Consider the following 20,216-nt stretch of genomic DNA (forward strand, 5'->3'; position numbering starts at 1 on the left):
ATGTTACACAGCAAGATTCCACATACAACAATCTGATAACGGTCAGGCAATCTATTCTTGGGTGACGTTGGTTAGCGGTTAAATATTGATCAGGACACATGCGAGAACTCACATGCTTGACTTTGAAAAAGTGCCAGGGCGTCCTGTGTGCCTACCGAAGTGGGCAGGCAGGGTCGTGGCACTTCTGACAGTGCAGCACCTCCTCAGTATTGCCAGCCCGGGATTGGCGCTCCGGTATCGGGTGCGCCAAAGAGCATAAAATACTCCAGGAAACGAGTTTTTTAAAACTCCTCCTTCACCGACGGCCCCACTGAATGCTGAGGCTGCCCAGAGTATACACCAGACACATTCACATCCACTCCCCCAGCCACTGCCCAGGGGGCTGTCTGCTCCAGCCATGCAGAGGGCGGGCTTTGATCATCTGCCTGCCACATGTAACATTGAGCAGCGACCGTCCACATCCCCATTACCCAACCTCCACCCCCACCCACCGGCAGATTCGATTGAGGTCCCAGACAGGAAAGTTCACAGCCCATGCTGTAACCCAGATGTACGGTGTCACAGGCTGGAAGTATTGAACAGCTAGCTGCCTCCCCATGGGGCCGGAGACAGGAGTCTGTGACAAAGCAGTAAGCCAATTGTAATTGTATTAGTTGCAAGATTCCAGCAAGAAAACAGATTTCACACCTCCTCTGCTCAAATGTTAATCAAGCTTGCTTGACATCTCCCTGGTGAAGCCACGCAAATGGCTCTGCACATAAACACAGCACAGGCAACAGACCCAGTGCCACATGTACCATCAGAACCCCAGCTCACCCAACCTCCCTCTCACTACCCTTCAAAGATTGTGCCAAAACGGGACAGTGTAGAGGGAGCTTTACTCTGTATCTAACCCCGTGCTGTACCTGTCCTGGGAGTGTTTGATGGGGACAGTGTAGAGGGAGCTTTACTCTGTATCTAACCCCGTGCTGTACCTGTCCTGGGAGTGTTTGATGGGGACAGTGTAGAGGGAGCGTTACTCTGTATCTAACCCCGTGCTGTACCTGCCCTGGGAGTGTTTGATGGGGACCGTGTAGAGGGAGCTTTACTCTGTATCTAACCCCGTGCTGTACCTGTCCTGGGAGTGTTTGATGGGGACAGTGTAGAGGGAGCGTTACTCTGTATCTAACCCCGTGCTGTCCCTGTCCTGGGAGTGTTTGATGGGGACAGTGTAGAGGGAGCTTTACCCTGTATCTAACCCCGTGCTGTACCTGTCCTGGGAGTGTTTGATGGGGACAGTGTAGAGGGAGCTTTGCTCTGTATCTAACCCCGTGCTGTACCTGTCCTGGGAGTGTTTAATGGGGACAGTGTAGAGGGAGCGTTACTCTGTATCTAACCCCGTGCTGTACCTGTCCTGGGAGTGTTTGATGGGGACAGTGTAGAGGGAGCTTTACTCTGTATCTAACCCTGTGCTGTACCTGTCCTGGGAGTGTTTGATGGGGACAGTATAGAGGGAGCTTTACTCTGTATCTGTCCCCGTGCTGTACCTGTCCTGGGAGTGTTTGATGGAGACAGTGTAGAGGGAGCTTTACTCTGTATCTAACCCCGTGCTGTACCTGTCCTGGGAGTGTTTGATGGGGACAGTGTAGAGGGAGCTTTACTCTGTATCTAACCCCGTGCTGTACCTGTCCTGGGAGTGTTTGATGGGGACAGTGTAGAGGGAGCTTTACTCTGTATCTAACCCCGTGCTGTACCTGTCCTGGGAGTGTTTGATGGGGACAGTGTAGAGGGAGCTTTACTCTGTATCTAACCCCGTGCTGTCCCTGTCCTGGGAGTGTTTGATGGGGACAGTGTATAGCAGGGGTGGGCAAACTTTTCCGTGCAAGGGCCACATTCAGAAATTCACAATTTTAAAGGGCCGCATAGTATATTAATTAATAGTCCCGGTTGTAACCAATTAGCGTGCGGCATATACCTCAGCGCTTCCCCCGGCGGCATCCTGCCTTTAGCCCTCTTTTTCTCTACTTTTCAAAAATGGCGCTTCACCCGGTTATGATTCTGGACGCCTCATATAGAACATAGAACAGTCCAGCACAGAACAGGCCCTTCGGCCCTCGATGTTGTGCCGAGCAATGATCATCCTACTCAAGTCAACGTATCCACCCTATACCCGTAACCCAACAACCCCCCCCCCCCCCCCCATTAACCTTATTTAAAAAAAAAAAATTGTAATTTAAAAAAAAAAATTTTTTTTTTTATGACTTGACCTTGGTGGGCCGCATAAAGACCTTTGGCGGGCCGCATGCGGCCCACGGGCCGTAGTTTGCCCACCCCTGGTGTAGAGGGAGCTTTACTCTGTATCTAACCCCGTGCTGTACCTGTCCTGGGAGTGTTTGATGGGGACAGTGTAGAGGGAGCTTTACTCTGTATCTAACCCCGTGCTGTACCTGTCCTGGGAGTGTTTGATGGGGACAGTGTAGAGGGAGCTTTACTCTGTATCTTACCCCGTGCTGTACCTGTTCGGGGAGTGTTTGATGGGGACAGTGTAGAGGGAGCTTTACTCTGTATCTAACCCCGTGCTGTCCCTGTCCTGGGAGAGTTTGATGGGGACAGTGTAGAGGGAGCTTTACTCTGTATCTAACCCCGTGCTGTATCTGTCCTGGGAGTGTTTGATGGGGGCAGTGTAGAGGGAGCTTTACTCTGTATCTAACCCCGTGCTGTACCTGTCCTGGGAGTGTTTGATGGGGACAGTGTAGAGGGAGCTTTACCCTGTATCTAACCCCGTGCTGTACCTGTCCTGGGAGTGTTTGATGGGGACAGTGTAGAGGGAGCTTTACTCTGTATCTATCCCCGTGCTGTAGTTTTTGGGATGCCGCCAGTAAGGTGCATTTGTTGCCCATCCCCAGTTGCCCTTTGACCCGAGTGGTTTGCTCATCCATTTCAGGGGGCAGTTACGAGTCAACCCCATTGCTGTGGGTCTGGAGTCTGGTGTAGGCCAGACCGTGTAAGGATGGCAGATTTCCTTCCCTGAAGGGTGTATTGGTGAACCAGATGGCTTTTTACAACAATCGACGATTGATTCATAGCCACCGGTACAGAGACTTGCTTTATATTACAGAGCTATTAATTGAATTTAAATTGCACTAAATGCCATGGTGGGATTTGAACCCATGATCCCAGGCTGTTAACCTGGACACCTGGATTACTAGCCCAGTGACATTTCCCTTGGGTCCTTGACTCCCCCTTGTGCTAGGAGAATATTGGGTATTGGCTCATCGTCCACAGGAGGCATCATAGTCTTGTATTGCTTTGTACTGCCCAAGAGCAGTCACTGATACGTGGATCCGGCCTGGCCTGTCTGACCGATGACCACCTCTTGCTTGCCCAGGGAATGCTTCACAAAATGATGCTGTCCCAAGCAAACGCAGCCGGGTCAGCACGGGCATGGGCAGAGCAGGGAACCAAAATCCGGGTCGTTCCCTGTCTCTGTGGCTTCTGACCAGACTGGGCCACAGAGCGGAGGAAGCAAGGCAGTTCTTTTAGCACCAGACACACTCCTATTTATTGTGAGTAAACTCCCCAAGCAGATGCTAAATCGTGATAGGAACATTCTGTTTTTCTGCATTTCAGTTATAAATGTGCAGGGTCAAATCCCAACTTATTTTTACACCGAGTTTGGTTTGCCAAAACAATGTTCTGTTGGAATAAAGATTTCTGCAATCTGCAAAAGACTAATTTGCATATCTCTGCTTCGCAGTGAGTTTAGTCACAGCCACTTCTGACAGACGAACGCAAGCGGCTCGGACACGCCCAGTGATCCAGCGAGTGAACACGCTGCCCAGACTGGTGCCAACTCTGCCAGCCAAGGGCAGGCTCAGCTTCGATCATTGGTCCATGGCCAGGTTATTGTTCTCAGCCAGGCAGACGGTCAGGGGCTGTAAACTGCTTAAGAGTTCCTGAGCTAGGGTGTAGAGGGAGCTTTACTCTGTATCTAACCCCGTGCTGTCCCTGTCCTGGGAGTGTTTGATGGGGACAGTGTAGAGGGAGCTTTACTCTGTATCTAACCCCGTGCTGTACCTGCCCTGGGAGTGTTTGATGGGGACAGTGTAGAGGGAGCTTTACTCTGTATCTAACCCCGTGCTGTCCCTGTCCTGGGAGTGTTTGATGGGGACAGTGTAGAGGGAGCTTTACTCTGTATCTAACCCCGTGCTGTATCTGTCCTGGGAGTGTTTGATGGAGACAGTGTAGAGGGAGCTTTACTCTGTATCTAACCCCGTGCTGTACCTGTCCTGGGAGTGTTTGATGGGGACAGTGTAGAGGGAGCTTTACTCTGTATCTAACCCCGTGCTGTACCTGTCCTGGGAGTGTTTGATGGGGACAGTGTAGAGGGAGCTTTACTCTGTATCTAACCCCGTGCTGTACCTGTCCTGGGAGTGTTTGATGGGGACAGTGTAGAGGGAGCTTTACTCTGTATCTATCCCCGTGCTGTACCTGTCCTGGGAGTGTTTGATGGGGACAGTGTAGAGGGAGCTTTACTCTGTATCTAACCCCGTGCTGTCCCTGTCCTGGGAGTGTTTGATGGGGACAGTGTAGAGGGAGCTTTACTCTGTATCTAACCCCGTGCTGTCCCTGTCCTGGGAGTGTTTGATGGGGACAGCGTAGAGGGAGCTTTACTCCGTATCTGTGCTCACGTTCACTTTCTTTTATTAAATATAAATTTTTAGAGAACCCATTTCATTTTTTCCCAATGAAGGGGCAATTTAGCATGACCAACCCACCTAGCCTGCACATTTTCTGTGGGTGTCCACGCAGACACGGGGAGAATGTGCAAACTCCGCACAGACAGTGACCCGAGGCCGGGATCGAACCGGGGTCCTCGGCGCCATGAGGCAGCAGTGCTAACCACTGCGCCACCATGGTGCTCCCTCAAGGTCACTTTCAAGTGGACCCTTTACTGAGAAGCACAGCCCTGTGGAACGGTGGCCGAGGACCTGATCCAGCTCAGCTGTGATGCCTCCCCTGGTCCAACTGCCTGCTAATTCACAGGAGTGAAGTGGAAACAGTCTCTGAAATCAGATGTCCTTCTTAATGAAAACTGTCAGAGTCTTACAACACCAGGTTAAAGTCCAACAGGTTTGTTTCAAACACGAGCTTTCGGAGCGCAGCTCCTTCCTCAGGTGAATGGAGAGGTGGGTTCCACAAACATATATATAGACAAAGTCAGAGATGCAAATACTCGCATTCAAAGCATCGTATTGCATCTCTGACTTTGTCTATATAAATGTTTCTGGAACATACCTCTTCATTCACCTGAGGAAGGAGCTGCGCTCCGAAAGCTAGTGTTTGAAACAAACCTGTTGGACTTTAACCTGGTGTTGTAAGACTTCTTACTGTGCCCACCCCAGTCCAACGGCGGCATCTCCACATCTTAGTGAAAACTGGCCTTGAATCAGCTACATTCAGAGCACCAATTACGTCAGTGGAGAGTTTTGGAACAAGTGTAGAATTTTACAGAGCAGGGGCGGGATGGGGTTTTTATGTGAAGTGGCTTTCCAAAAATCGGAGTTGATTGCATAAGAGAATGAAACTAATTTAAAACACAATAGAGTCCAGTCTAATCAGCAATCAGCAAACTGCAGCTACAGACAGAATCTATGGCAGAGTCTGACCTGTCCCTACCCATTGCGAATATGTTCCAGATCAGAAGCTAAGTCAAAGTGAACATCAAAAACCGTTTGGACATCGAGTAAAATGCTTTATAATTATTTCAGCTTTTCATCGCTCATCCATGACTTGCTTCATTTGTTTCACAGTGAGTATGATTCAGATTAATATAGTTTACAGCTGCTGGAAGCCATTACCACAAGGGAGAATTCTTTGGACAGAGCTAAGGAGCATTTCCTTTCCATTTTCAATTTCTCAGCTCCGCTTTCTGACTCCACAGGTCCCCAACCAACAGCTCAGCCAAGAGGTCTTTCTTCACGTGAACCGCACCCACCGAACTCCCGGCTAACAAGTGCTGTTCCGCAGTGGAAGGAATCACAGAGTTATAGTCAAGTTTAAACCTGTCCTCATTCTCGGCGAATATCCGGGCAATAGAAATCCATAGGATCCCCCCCAATGCAGGAGGCCATTCGGCCAATCAAGTCTGCACCAACCCTCTGAAAGAGCAACCTAACCAGGCTCCCATTCTATCCCTGCAACCAGCACCCCGGAGCACACCCACGCAGACACGGGGAGAATGTGCAAACTCCGCACAGTCACTCAAGGCCAGAATCGAACCCAGGTCCCTGGTGCTGTGAGGCAGCGGTGCTAACCACTGTGCCACCGTGCTGCCCTTCTATACATTGACAGGGGCTGGTTGAACAGTGATCCAGAGAGGGATGGTCACAGGTCATTGCTCAGGGCAGATGGGGACCGAGGGCTCACAGCGGAGGGAGCGATGGCCACTTGCTGCCCGGCCAGGGGAGGGAGAGATGGCCACTTGCTGCCCGGCCAGGGGAGGGAGCGATGGCCACTTGCTGCCCGGCCAGGGGAGGGAGCGATGGCCACTTGCTGCCCAGCCAGGGGAGGGAGCGAATGGCCACTTGCTGCCCGGTCAAGCAGGTGTGTTACCCTCACAAATGTTCATTACAGTCGGGTTTGGTAACGATAAGTGAAGATTCTACAAGGAAACCACAGATAGACAGAAAGTCTAAGGTCATAAGAAAGTAGTAGGCCAGTCAGCCCATCGAGCCTGTTCCACCAGTAAATAAGATCTGATTGTGGCCTGAACCCCACTTTCCTGCTCTTGGTCAATCAAAAACCTATCAAACTGTGGCTGGAATATACCCGCAGCCTTCACTGCCCTCTGGGGAATAGAATTCCATAGACCAACGACCCTCTGAGGGGAGGGGTTTCCGCCCCCCGAGGACCCTTCAACTGAGGGCAACAGCTGTTCCCTATCCACCCTGTCCATGCCCCTCATAATCTTGTCCCCCTCGATCAGGTCGCCCCTCAGTCTTCTCTGCTTCACCGAAAACAGCCTACGCCTATCCAACCTCTCGTCATAACTTCAATGTTCCATCACAGGCAACATCCTGGTGAATCACCTCTGCACCCCCTCCAGTGCAATCACATCCTTCCTATAATGTGGTGACCACAACTGCACACAGTACTCCAGAATTCCAACATTATCGTGAGATTAGGCCTAACCTGATCAATCTTTCATCCGTAGAGAACGCCTAAATCTCAGGAATCAACCTAGCGAACCTTCTCTAAACCGCTTCCAAAGCAAATGCATCCCTCCTACAATCAGAAGTGTAAAACTCTACACAGTATGCCAGGTGTGTACACCGTATGCCAGGTGTGTACACAGTACGCCAGGTGAGTACACCGTATGCCAGGTGTGTACACCGTATGCCAGGTGTGTACACCGTACGCCAGGTGTGTACACAGTATGCCAGGTGTGTACACCGTATGCCAGGTGCGTACACAGTACGCCAGGTGTGTACACAGTATGCCAGGTGTGTACACCGTACGCCAGGTGCGAACACAGTACGCCAGGTGTGTACACAGTATGCCAGGTGTGCACACAGTATGCCAGGTGAGTACACAGTATGCCAGGTGTGTACACAGTAGGCCAGGTGTCTACACAGTATGCCAGGTGTGTACACAGTATGCCAGGTGTGTACACAGTAGGCCAGGTGTGTACACAGTATGCCAGGTGTGTACACAGTAGGCCAGGTGTGTACACCGTATGCCAGGTGTGTACACAGTAGGCCAGGTGTGTACATAGTACGCCAGGTGTGTACACAGTATGCCAGGTGTGTACACCGTACGCCAGGTGTGTACACAGTACGCCAGGTGTGTACACAGTACGCCAGGTGTGTACACAGTACGCCAGGTGTGTACACAGTACGCCAGGTGTTTACACAGTACGCCAGGTGTGTACACCATATGCCAGGTGTGCACACCATACGCCAGGTGTGTATACAGTATGCCAGGTGTGTACACAGTACGCCAGGTGTGTACACAGTACGCCAGGTGTGTACACCATATGCCAGGTGTGTACACCATACGCCAGGTGTGTACACAGTATGCCAGGTGTGTACACCATATGCCAGGTGTGTACACCATATGCCAGGTGTGTACACCATATGCCAGGTGTGTACACAGTATGCCAGGTGTGTACACAGTACGCCAGGTGTGTACACCATACGCCAGGTGTGTACACAGTACGCCAGGTGTGTACACCGTATGCCAGGTGTGTACACAGTATGCCAGGTGTGTACACCATACGCCAGGTGTGTACACCGTACGCCAGGTGTGTACACAGTACGCCAGGTGTGTACACTGTACGCCAGGTGTGTACACAGTACGCCAGGTGTGTACACAGTACGCCAGGTGTGTACACTGTATGCCAGGTGTGTACACAGTACGCCAGGTGTGTACACAGTACGCCAGGTGTGTACACAGTACGCCAGGTGTGTACACTGTATGCCAGGTGTGTACACAGTACGCCAGGTGTGTACACAGTACGCCAGGTGTGTACACTGTATGCCAGGTGTGTACACAGTACACCAGGTGTGTACACAGTATGCCAGGTGTGTACACAGTACGCCAGGTGTGTACACTGTATGCCAGGTGTGTACACAGTACGCCAGGTGTGTACAAAGTACGCCAGGTGTGTACACAGTACGCCAGGTGTGTACACAGTACGCCAGGTGTGTACACTGTATGCCAGGTGAGTACACAGTACGCCAGGTGTGTACACAGTACGCCAGGTGTGTACACCGTACGCCAGGTGTGTACACAGTACGCCAGGTGTGTACACCAAGGTCCCGTCCAGCTGTAGCATCTTCTTCATTTCTTTGTTTTAAGTTCAAAATATTGCAGAAAAATTGAACGGGTGATTTGAGGGACTCTCAACTGTTAAGGCGGTGACCAGCTGCGACACTCGAAGGGGACATTCTTTGAACAGAGGAAGCCAGCTGGTTTTTAACGTACCGACTGAAGCAGCACAATGCCTCCCGGGAGATTGTGCAGCTGAGGGACACCCAGCCGGCAGTTTGAATTCCACTGCGTTTGATCAAAGTCTCTCTCGATTTTAGTCCCGGGGGAGAGTTTGCCCAGAGGGTTTTGCCTGTTCCAGTGCGCAGGCCTCTATTTCACTGATTCTGAAGAAGGACAGGGCGTGGGTTGTACTGGCCTATCTCGTTGTTGAAGACCAATGCCAAATTGCTGGCTGAAGTGCTGACAATGCGGTTGGAGCCTTCCAGAGGTGATCTCGGAGGAACAGGCGGGTTTTGTCAAGGGTCGACCAATTTATGTTGATTAAACATCGTCCTCTCCCCCTCCCCGAACCGGAGGCGATTCTCTCGATGGACGCCGGAAAGGCGGTTGATAGGGTGGAGTGGGGATATCTCTTTGAGATTCTGGTGAGGCTGGCTTTTCGGTTCAAAGCGGAATTCTCCGCTGTCGGAATTCTCCACTGTCGGAATTCTCCGTTGCGCTGACAGTGTGCACACACCCGTGGGTTTCTCCACGGCGTGCGACGGCCACAAAGGGAAATCCCAGTGGCAGGTGGCGGGAACAGGGAATCCTGCTGCCGGGGATGGGACGCGCCCAGGAAAACACGGCTGGCGTACCGGATACTCCTGTCTTAGATCTTGGATCGGTCTTCTGTACAGGGCCCCATCTCAAGTGTTTGCACAAAGGGCTGGAGGCCGGGTTACTTTCATTTGAATAGGAGTACGAGGCAGAGTCCATTCCCTCTGCTTTTGTAGCTGATTCTAATTTGTTGTTTTATTATTGGGCAGCTAATAGTGAAAAAGTGCTGGGGGTGGCTCAAGATCCAAATTCTGTATGGGAGCAGGTGGATATAGAGGGCGGAATTCTCCGACCCCCCCGCAGGGTCGGGGAATCGCTCAGGGTCGGAGTAAATCCCGCCCCCGCCGTGGCCAGAATTCTCCGCCACCCGGGAATCGGCGGGAGCGAGAATCACGCCGCGCTGGTCGGCGGGCCCCCCTGCGGCGATTCTCCGGCCCGCGATGGCCAGCTCCGACGCCGGGCAGCGTAACGCCAAAGGCCGTTGGCGCCAGTTTTGGCGCCATCGGCGGATCGGGAGCCACTCCGGCGCGGGCCTCGCCCCTAAAGGTGCGGTTTGTGGAGGCCCGACGCTGGAGTGATCGACGCCACTCCGCTACGCCGGGACCCCCCCGCCCCGCCGGGAAAGGGAGAATTTCGCCCAAAGAGTTCATATTTAACAAACATGGTTTAAACTACAAGACAACTCTGAAAGTTGTTGAAACATGGTTCAATCGTTGTGCCAACAATAAAAGGACTCAGAGACAATAATATCGGCGGCACGGCGGCACAGTGGTTGGCACTGCTGCCTCACAGCGCCAGGGACCCGGGTTCAATTACAGCGACTGTCTGTGTGGAGTTTTCACTTTCTCCCTGTGGGTTTCCTCCGGGTGCTCCGGTTTCCTCCCAAAGTCCAAAGATGTGCGGGTTAGGTGGATTGGCCATGCTAAATTGCCCGTAGGTTATGGGCATAGGGTGGAATGGATTGGCACAGCCTCGATGGGCCAACCTGACTCCTTCTCCATTTGGGATTCTACGATTCTAATAGCAAAACACATGATAAAGGCTACATCCCAACCTCCCCCTTACCCAATCTCACAAATAAAGCTTACCTCCTGCTCCCCCCCCCCCCCCCAACAGCTGATGGTAATTGAAGTATGGGATCTACTTGACCTTTCCCCTCCATCCCCTGGTTGAACAGCCTGCTGACACCCCTCACCACAGCACAGACATGACAACATGGGAGAGATTTGCACCTCACAGAATCTCTACAGTGCAGAAGGAGGCCGTTCAGCCCATTGAGTTCCACTGGCTGCCTGAGAGGGTGTTTTACCTCTCCTCATTCCCCCCCCCCCCCCCCCCCCCCCCGCCCGATCAGTGCCTGTGGAAGGGAAAACCAGCCAAGACCAGAATCAACACTTCAAGCTGCAAGAAAGCAATGCCAACAGGCTAATATCAACCCACGGCACTGATACTCTGCTCGTATTATGCTATCCCCATGGCCGACAATCAGGTAAACATACCCAATGCAGTTCGAAATTGATTAACAAAATGAGGAACAGTTTTGTGTTCTAGAATGGGGGAAACTTCCCTCCATTTCCCCTTGCTTCTGCCCTTCTGCTCCCCCCCCCCCCCCCCCCCCCCACGCCTCTTCCCCCTTGTCAAACGAACTGCTCCTGAAACTAAAACAGTAAATCGGAATGGTAAACACACACACCCAGCACTGGAACATTCTTTGAATGACGGTTAATTAAACTCAGGTATTAGTCAACGGTGTTCATTCCGACAGCGTTGCCACCATGCGGGATGTTGCATACTTCTGTTACAACATTCCTTCACTCCCCGATGTTCAATCAGTGTCAACACCCCCCTCGGAATATAATTATCCTCTTCCTCCTAGATTCCTCACGTCCAACCTGTAATCTTTTCACCCTTGCAGTGTTGCAATCTCTTAACTCCTGCTTTGCCAAGAGACCGCAGATCTGTGTAGTTCCTCCTCGTCGCCCAAACTCCACCTTGGATGAAGGTTTGACGGCAGGCATTCCGGAGTGGTCTTTATCATGTCAATCCAGGCACTGACCTGCAATGTGAACCGTGACCCCTTTAACTGATGAACGACACATTTTTAAAAAAAAATTTAGATTACCCAATTATTTTTTCCAATTAAGGGGCAATTTAGCGTGGCCAATCCACCTACTCTGCACATTTTTGGGTTGTGGGGGCGAAACCCACGCAGACACGGGGACAATGTGCAAACTCCACACGGACAGTGACCCAGAGCCGGGATCGAACCTGGGACCTCAGCGCCATGAGGTAGTTGTGCTAACCACTAGGCCACCGTGCTGCCCTACGAACGCACACATAAAAGGCCGGGTAATTCGATGGCATCGGTTAAGTTTGACCCTTCTTTTTTTTTAAATATAAATTTAGAGTACCCAATTTTTTTTTTTTCCCATTAAGGGGAAATTTAGTGTGGCAAATCCATCTAGCCTGCACATCTATTGGGTTGTGGGGGTGAAACCCACACAGATATGGGGAGAGTGTGAAAACTCCACACGGACAGTAACCTAGGGCCAGGATTTGAATCCGAGTCCTCTACGCCGCAGTCCCAGTGGTAACCACTGCACCACATGCCGCCCCTAAATTTGACCCTTCTTCAACCACTCAGCCAAAGGACGGCACCGCTGACACCATGGCACCTCCCTCTGCACTGCACTGGCAGTGCCAGTCTGGACTGTGCTCTCAGGCTTCTGGAATGGGGACATGAACCCACAGGATTCTGAGCCCAGACTGACACTTAAAAAAAGCCCCAACAAGATCCTTAACCTCAACAAATGTGTAATTTTAAATGTAATGAGGCACTAAGGGAGCTCAGAGGGCAGGGGCACAGGGAAGGGATGTGTGAAATGAGGCAATAGTTCAGCCCTGGGCTTAATGAATGGAGGTGGAGGTTTGAGGAACCAAAATAACCCAATCCTGCTCTGTGTTGTGACGTTAATGTATTGTTATATTTTGACAGGTTCAGCAAAAGCTATCAAAGTTGGTAAAGTACGGGCAGCACGGTGGCCTAGTGGTTAGCACAGCTGCCTCAAGGCGCTGAGGACCTGGGTTTGATCCCCGCTCTGGGTCACTGTCCGTGTGGAGTTTGCACATTCTCCCCGTGTCTGCGTGGGTCTCACCCCCACAATCCAAAAATGTGCAGAGTAGGTGGATTGGCCACGCTAAATTGCCCCTTAATTGGAAAAAATAATTGGGTAACCTAAAATTTTTTTTTTTAATTGGTAGCGTACCAGTTTCCAGCAAAAACCTCTTGATAGAAGCTTGAATTTATTTTTAAAATATTAACGCACCCAATTCTTTTCCCCCCAATTATGAATTATACAGTGACAGACCTGTCCCCACCAGTACTGTACCCCAGTGTTATACAGTGACAGACCTGTCCCCACCAGTACTGTACCCCAGTGTTATACAGTGACAGACCCGTCCCCACCAGTACTGTACCCCAGTGTTATACAGAGACAGACCCATCCCCACCAGTACTGTACCCCAGTGTTATACAGTGACAGACCCTTCCCCACCAGTACTGTACCCCAGTGTTATACAGTTACAGACCCGTCCCCACCAGTACTGTACCCCAGTGTTATACAGTGACAGACCTGTCCCCACCAGTACTGTACCCCAGTGTTATACAGTGACAGACCCTTCCCCACCAGTACTGTACCCAGTGTTATACAGTTACAGACCCGTCCCCACCAGTACTGTACCCCAGTGTGATACAGTGACAGACCCTTCCCCACCAGTACTGTACCCAGTGTTATACAGTGACAGACCCGTCCCCACCAGTACTGTACCCCAGTGTTATACAGTGACAGACCCTTCCCCACCAGTACTGTACCCAGTATTATACAGTGACAGACCCGTCCCCACCAGTACTGTACCCCAGTGTTATACAGTGACAGACCCGTCTCCACCAGTACTGTACCCCAGTGTTATACAGTGACAGACCCGTCCCCACCAGTACTGTACCCCAGTGTTATACAGTGACAGCCCCGTCCCCACCAGTACTGTACCCCAGTGTTATACAGTGACAGACCCATCCCCACCAGAACTGTACCCAGTGTTATACAGTGACAGACCCTTCCCCACCAGTACTGTACCCAGTGTTATACAGTGACAGACCTGTCCGCACCGGTACTGTACCCCAGTGTTATACAGTGACAGACCCGTCCCCACCAGTACTGTACCCCAGTGTTATACAGTGACAGACCCATCCCCACCAGTACTGTACCCCAGTGATATACAGTGACAGACCCATCCCCACCAGTACTGTACCCAGTGTTATACAGTGACAGACCCTTTCCCACCAGTACTGTACCCAGTGTTATACAGTGACAGACCCATCCCCACCAGTACTGTACCCCAGTGTTATACAGTGACAGACCCATCCCCACCAGTACTGTACCCCAGTGTTATACAGTGACAGACCCATCCCCACCAGTACTGTACCCCAGTGATATACAGTGACAGACCTGTCCCCACCAGTACTGTACCACAGTGTTATACAGTGACAGACCCATCCCCACCAGTACTGTACCCCAGTGATATACAGTGTCAGACCCATCCCCACCAGTACTGTACCCCAGTGATATACAGTGTCAGACCTGTCCACACCAGTACTGTACCCCAGTGATATACAGTGTCAGACCTGTCCACACCAGTACTGTACCCCAGTGTTATACAGTGTCAGACCTGTCCACACCAGTACTGTACCCCAGTGTTATACAGTGTCAGACCTGTCCACACCAGTACTGTACCCCAGTGTTATACAGTGTCAGACCTGTCCACACCAGTACTGTACCCCAGTGTTATACAGTGACAGACCCATCCCCACCAGTACTGTACCCCAGTGATATACAGTGACAGACCTGTCCACACCAGTACTGTACCCAGTGTTATACAGTGACAGACCCGTCCCCACCAGTACTGTACCCCAGTGATATACAGTGACAGACCCGTCCCCACCAGTACTGTACCCCAGTGTTATACAGTGACAGACCCGTCCCCACCAGTACTGTACCCCAGTGATATACAGTGTCAGACCTGTCCCCATCAGTACTGTACCCCAGTGATATACAGTGACAGACCCGTCCCCACCAGTACTGTACCCCAGTGTTATACAGTGACAGACCTGTCCACACCAGTACTGTACCCCAGTGTTATACAGTGTCAGACCTGTCCCCATCAGTACTGTACCCCAGTGATATACAGTGACAGACCCGTCCCCACCAGTACTGTACCCCAGTGTTATACCGCGACAGACCTGTCCACACCAGTACTGTACCCAGTGTTATACAGTGACAGACCCATCCCCACCAGAACTGTACCCAGTGATATACAGTGTCAGACCCGTCCCCACCAGTACTGTACCCCAGTGATATACAGTGTCAGACCCATCCCCACCAGTACTGTACCCCAGTGTTATACAGTGACAGACCCATCCCCACCAGTACTGTACCCCAGTGTTAAACAGTGTCAGACCCGTCCCCACCAGTACTGCACCCCAGTGATATACAGTGACAGACCCGTCCACACCAGTACTGTACCCAGTGTTATACAGTGACAGACCTGTCCCTGCCAGTACTGCACCCCAGTGATATACAGTGACAGACCCGTCCCCACCAGTACTGTACCCCAGAGTGAAACAGTGACAGACCCGTCCCCACCAGTACTGTACCCCAGTGTTATACAGTGACAGACCCATCCCCACCAGTACTGTATCCCAGTGTTATACAGTGACAGACCCGTCCACACCAGTACTGTACCCCAGTGATATACAGTGACAGATCCATCCCCACCAGTACTGTACCCCAGTGATATACAGTGACAGACCCGTCCCCACCAGTACTGTACCCCAGTGTTATACAGTGTCAGACCTGTCCCCGCCAGTACTGTACCCCAGTGTTATACAGTGACAGACCCGTCCCCACCAGTACTGTACCCAGTGTTATACAGTGTCAGACCTGTCCCCGCCAGTACTGTACCCCAGTGTTATACAGTGTCAGACCCGTCCCCACCAGTACTGTACCCCAGTGTTATACAGTGTCAGACCTGTCCCCGCCAGTACTGTACCCCAGTGTTATACAGTGACAGACCCGTCCCCGCCAGTACTGTACCCCAGTGATATACAGTGACAGACCTGTCCCCGCCAGTACTGTACCCCAGTGTTATACAGTGTCAGACCCGTCCCCGCCAGTACTACAATTCACTATCTATCTCATGAATCTGCTTTATGAGTCAGTCCCAAGCAGGTTTTTTTTTGTAATTGCTTTCTGTCAATGTCCCACGTAGTTGATGGTGGATTAATTCCACGCCAGAGAGTTAATGATTGCGATTAAATCACTGCATGTTAATTTAAAAAGAACAGCAGGAGATGCTGACCACGGGAGCCGCTGTCCACTACCCTCACCCCTCCAAAACTGACTTTACAATCCACCTTTAAACAAAGAGGTAATAAGCATTTGGAGCACCATAATAACGTGTTTGTTTCAAACTCAGTACTTGGCAGAGAGAGAGAGAGAGAGAGAGAGACATCAGCAAATACAAGTTGAAACCTGGAGCACTTTCCGGAAGTGAGCGGAGACAGTGGCTGCAGACTGCTATTTGAAGGATTGGAAAAAAAATCACAAATCTTCACCCTGGGGTTTCATCCAGTTTAACATTCCCTCCCAAGAGCCAGTCCAAATTTGGAAGGACAGATCTGTCAGCACTAAGCCTGGGCATGTCTCCAAGTTGACAGTGTGTGAGAATGTAATCATTAAACCAGCACGCTTTCCTGAAAATTACAAGCAGGACATTTAACCAGCAGAAAGCAGGGAGGAGTTTTCACTTTGATTTTGAGGAAGGTTCCACTCAATACTGAATTAGCTGAATTCAGTCAGAAATAGCATCTCATGGGGTGCAATTAGTCCAACTAGTTAGAGCCAACTAGTTAACTGATACCCTTTAGGGAATGAACTGTTTGGGGGCAGCACAGTGGTTAGCACTGGTGCCTCACAGTTCCAGGGACCCCGGTTCAATTCCAACCTTGGGTGACGATGTGGAGTTTACACATTTTCCCCGTGTCTGCGTGGGTTTCCTTCAGGAGCTCTGGTTTCCTCCCACAGTCCAAAGATGTGCCGGTTGTGTGGAATGGCCGTGCTAAATTGCCCCTTAGTGTCAAGGGGCGTAAAGGTTAGGTTACGAGGATTGGGCCTAGATAGAGTGCTCTTTCAGAGGGTCGGTGCAGACTTGATGGGCTGAATGGCCTCTTTCTGCACTGTCGGAATTCTGTAGCTCTATGGTTCGTGAGCTGAGGACGGGGGCGGGGGAGGAAGCAGGCAGCGTCCCTGCTGTACCATTCAGTGACACCACCTCCCCATCTGGAGCACACACTGTGACCAATCCCTGGGCTAGAAAGTGGACATGGGGGAGGGGGTGAGAACACTTCTGTGGTGCTCCGCATAGGCAAGTAGCATGGTGGCACAGTGGCTAGCACTGGGACTACGGCACTGAGGACCTGGTTTCAAATCCCTGCCCTGGGTCACTGTCCATGTGGAGTTTGCACATTCTCCCCGTGTCTGCCTGGGTCTCACCCCGACAACCCAAAGATGTGCTGGGTAGGTGGATTGGCCATGCTAAATTGCACCTTAATTGGGGAAAAAAATAATTGCCTACTCTAAATTTATTATTTAAAAACCTTACTGCATTGCAGCATGGTGGCGCAGTGGGTTAGCACTGCTGTCTCACAGCGCCGAGGTCCCAGGTTCGATTCTGGGTCACTGTTGGTGTGGAGTTCACACATTCTCCCCGTGTTTGCATGGGTTTCACCCCCACAACCCAAAGATGCGCAGGGTAGGTGGGTTGAACACGCTGAACTACCCCTTAATTGGAAAAAATGAATTGGGTACTCTAAATTTTTAAAAACCCTTGCTGCCACACTGTGCCAGGCACCCGGATTCAATCCTAACCTTGAGTGACTATGTAGAGTCTGCACGTTCTCCCCGTGTCTGCATGTGGGTTTCCTCCGGGTGCTCTGCTTTCCTCCCACAGTCCAAAGATGTGCAGATTAGCTCTCTCAACCCAGATTGATATAAAGAGCCAGTTTACAGTGCAGGAGTCCACTTGTTCCCTTGGAACAAAGTGCTTTGAGCACTCCCCTCATATTCCTGCAAATGAGGCAGCACGGTGGTGCAGTAGGTTAGCCCTGCAGCCTCACGGCGCCGTGGTCCCAGGTTCGATTCTGGGTCACTGTCCGTGTGGAGTTTGCACATTCTCCCCGTGTTTGTGTGGGTCTCACCCCCACAACCCAAAAAGATGTACAGGCTAGATGGATTGGCCACGTTAAATTGCCCCTTAATTGGAAAAATGAATTAGGTACTCTAAAAAAAATTTTAATATTCCTGCAAACATTTGCCCAGTTTTTCCTCACAAGATCATTCTACAAACCAAGAGCCTTGTATCTCCAAAAAAAAACAATTCTTCCCTGTTCTCAGTGCCAACTCTAAATTGGTGACTCTTCCAAAGCCCTTTTAAAGAAAAAAAAATCTCTTCAGGAATGTCTGTGCATTCCCCCAGTCCCCCACACCTTCCCCAACTGCACATCGCCGATCCAAGGGACCAAGTGGGGATGGAGAGAATGCTGCAGACAGTCAGAGAGAGAGAGAGAAATTAATAAGTTTATTCTCTCTCTCGTGGGATAAGTGGTGAATTCAAAGAAACAAGATGAGAAAAGAAAATCTTTAATCGCAGCTCATTGCTGACACTGAAGAGTTGGAGGCCAAGTATCTTTTAAGAAAAATATTCGCATCTTTAGAAACAAAGTATTTCATTTGAGAAACAAAGTATTTGATTGTGGAAACAAAAAATATTTCTTTAAACAAAAGAAAAAGGTATTTGGTTGGAAACAAAGTATTTCATTTTGGAAACAAAGTATTTAATTGGAAACAAAGTATTTCATTGGAAACAAAAAGTATTTGTTTTTAGAAATAAACTATTTGATTGGAAACAAAGTATTTCCTTTTAGAAACAAAGTATTTGTGAAATACTTTAAAGATAAAGTATTTGGTTGGAGACAAAAAGTATTTCTGTTTTAGAAAGAACTATTTGATTGGAAACAAAGTATTTCATTGGAAACAAAGTATTTCTTTTTAGAAACAAAGTATTTGATTGAGAAATACTTGAAAGATAAAATATTTGGTTGGAAACAAGAAGTATTTCTTTTTGAGAAAGAACTATTTGATTGGAAACAAAGTATTTCTTTTTAGAAACAAACTATTTGATTGAGGAACACTAGGGCACTCCTGCAACACTCACCTTGCCCTGGCTGTTGTCCTCGGGAGATGTTGGTGACTTGCTGGAGCTTTTCTCGGGGTTTTCCACTTTGATGAGGCGGTGTTTGGGGGAGATGTATTTGACATGGGGAGAAGCTGCTTTCTGGGCCGGGTGGGGATGTGGAGAGGAGCCGGTGGAGGGGGCTCCTGGAGCGGTAGCAGTAGCAGCCTGGCCCGGGCTGGAGCGCAGACCCCGGTAGCCGCTGTAAGGATCCTCGAAGTCTCTCTCCTTCTGCAGCTTGTAGGCGGTCAGGATGTCGGGCTCGCCTGCAGCCCGGGGCCGGTAGTCGGGTTTGGGAGGCTGCGGGGGCCCCTTGCTGCTCCTGAAGCCCAGGTGCTCCTTGAACCATTTGGCCATCGCTGCAGCCGCGCATCGCTCTGCCCGGGCCGGTCCCGCTCGGCTCCTCTCACCGACTGGCACAGCCTCTAACCCGGCTCCAACTCACTGGGCGAGGCTCCCACACACAGAGAGACATCAGCGCCGCCAGCCGGCACTGCGGTCCCTTACAGCGGGCAGAGAGAGGGGGCTGGCACAGAGAGGGGGGGGGGGGGGGGGGGGAGAGAGGCTGGCACAGAGAGGGGGGGGGAGAGAGGCTGGCACAGAGAGGGGGGGCTGGCACAGAGAGAGGGGGGGGGAGAGAGGCTGGCACATAGAGGGGGGAGAGAGGCTGGCACAGAGGGGGGGGGGGGCTGGCACAGAGAGGGGGGGCTGACACACAGAGGGGGGGGGGGAGAGCGGCTGGCACATAGAGGGGGGAGAGAGGCTGGAACAGAGGGGGGGGGGGGGGGCTGGCACAGAGAGAGGGGGGAGAGAGGCTGGCACAGAGAGGGGGGCTGGCACAGAGGGGGGAGACTGGCACAGAGAGGGGGGGCTGGCACAGAGAAGGGGGGAGAGAGGCTGGCACAGAGGGGGGGGAGAGGCTGGCACAGAGAGGGGGGCTGGCACAGAGAGGGGGGGGAGAGCGGCTGGCACATAGAGGGGGGGAGAGGCTGGCACAGAGAGGGGGGGGGGAGAGCGGCTGGCACATAGAGGGGGGGAGAGACTGGCACAGAGAGGGGGGCTGGCACAGAGAGGGGGGGAGAGGCTGGAACAGAGAGGGGGGCTGGCACAGAGAGGGGGAGAGAGGCTGGCACAGAGAGGGGGGAGAGAGGCTGGCACAGAGAGGGGGGCTGGCACAGAGAGGGGGTGGAGCGGCTGGCACAGAGAGGGGGAGGAGAGCGGCTGGCACATAGAGGGGGAGAGAGGCTGGCACAGAGAGGGGGGAGAGAGTCTGGCACAGAGAGGGGGAGAGAGGCTGGCAC

The 20,216-nt window shown here is 51.5% G+C and overlaps 1 protein-coding gene across 1 annotated transcript in view; it reads right to left on the minus strand.

Moving 5' to 3' along the window:
• The window catches only part of LOC119956719 (SH2 domain-containing adapter protein F-like), a 114,595-nt gene extending 95,219 nt beyond the window's left edge, over positions 1-19,376 (minus strand). Inside the window, exon 1 of the mRNA XM_038784055.1 lies at positions 18,898-19,376. Within this exon, the coding sequence (XP_038639983.1) occupies positions 18,898-19,272 (375 nt within the window). The 5' untranslated portion in view covers positions 19,273-19,376. The remainder of the gene's footprint in view (positions 1-18,897) is intronic.
• Positions 19,377-20,216: the final 840 nt, after the last annotated feature.

Source organism: Scyliorhinus canicula, chromosome 24 (genome assembly GCF_902713615.1).
Source record: "Scyliorhinus canicula chromosome 24, sScyCan1.1, whole genome shotgun sequence".
Classification (NCBI taxonomy): Eukaryota; Metazoa; Chordata; class Chondrichthyes; order Carcharhiniformes; family Scyliorhinidae; genus Scyliorhinus; species Scyliorhinus canicula.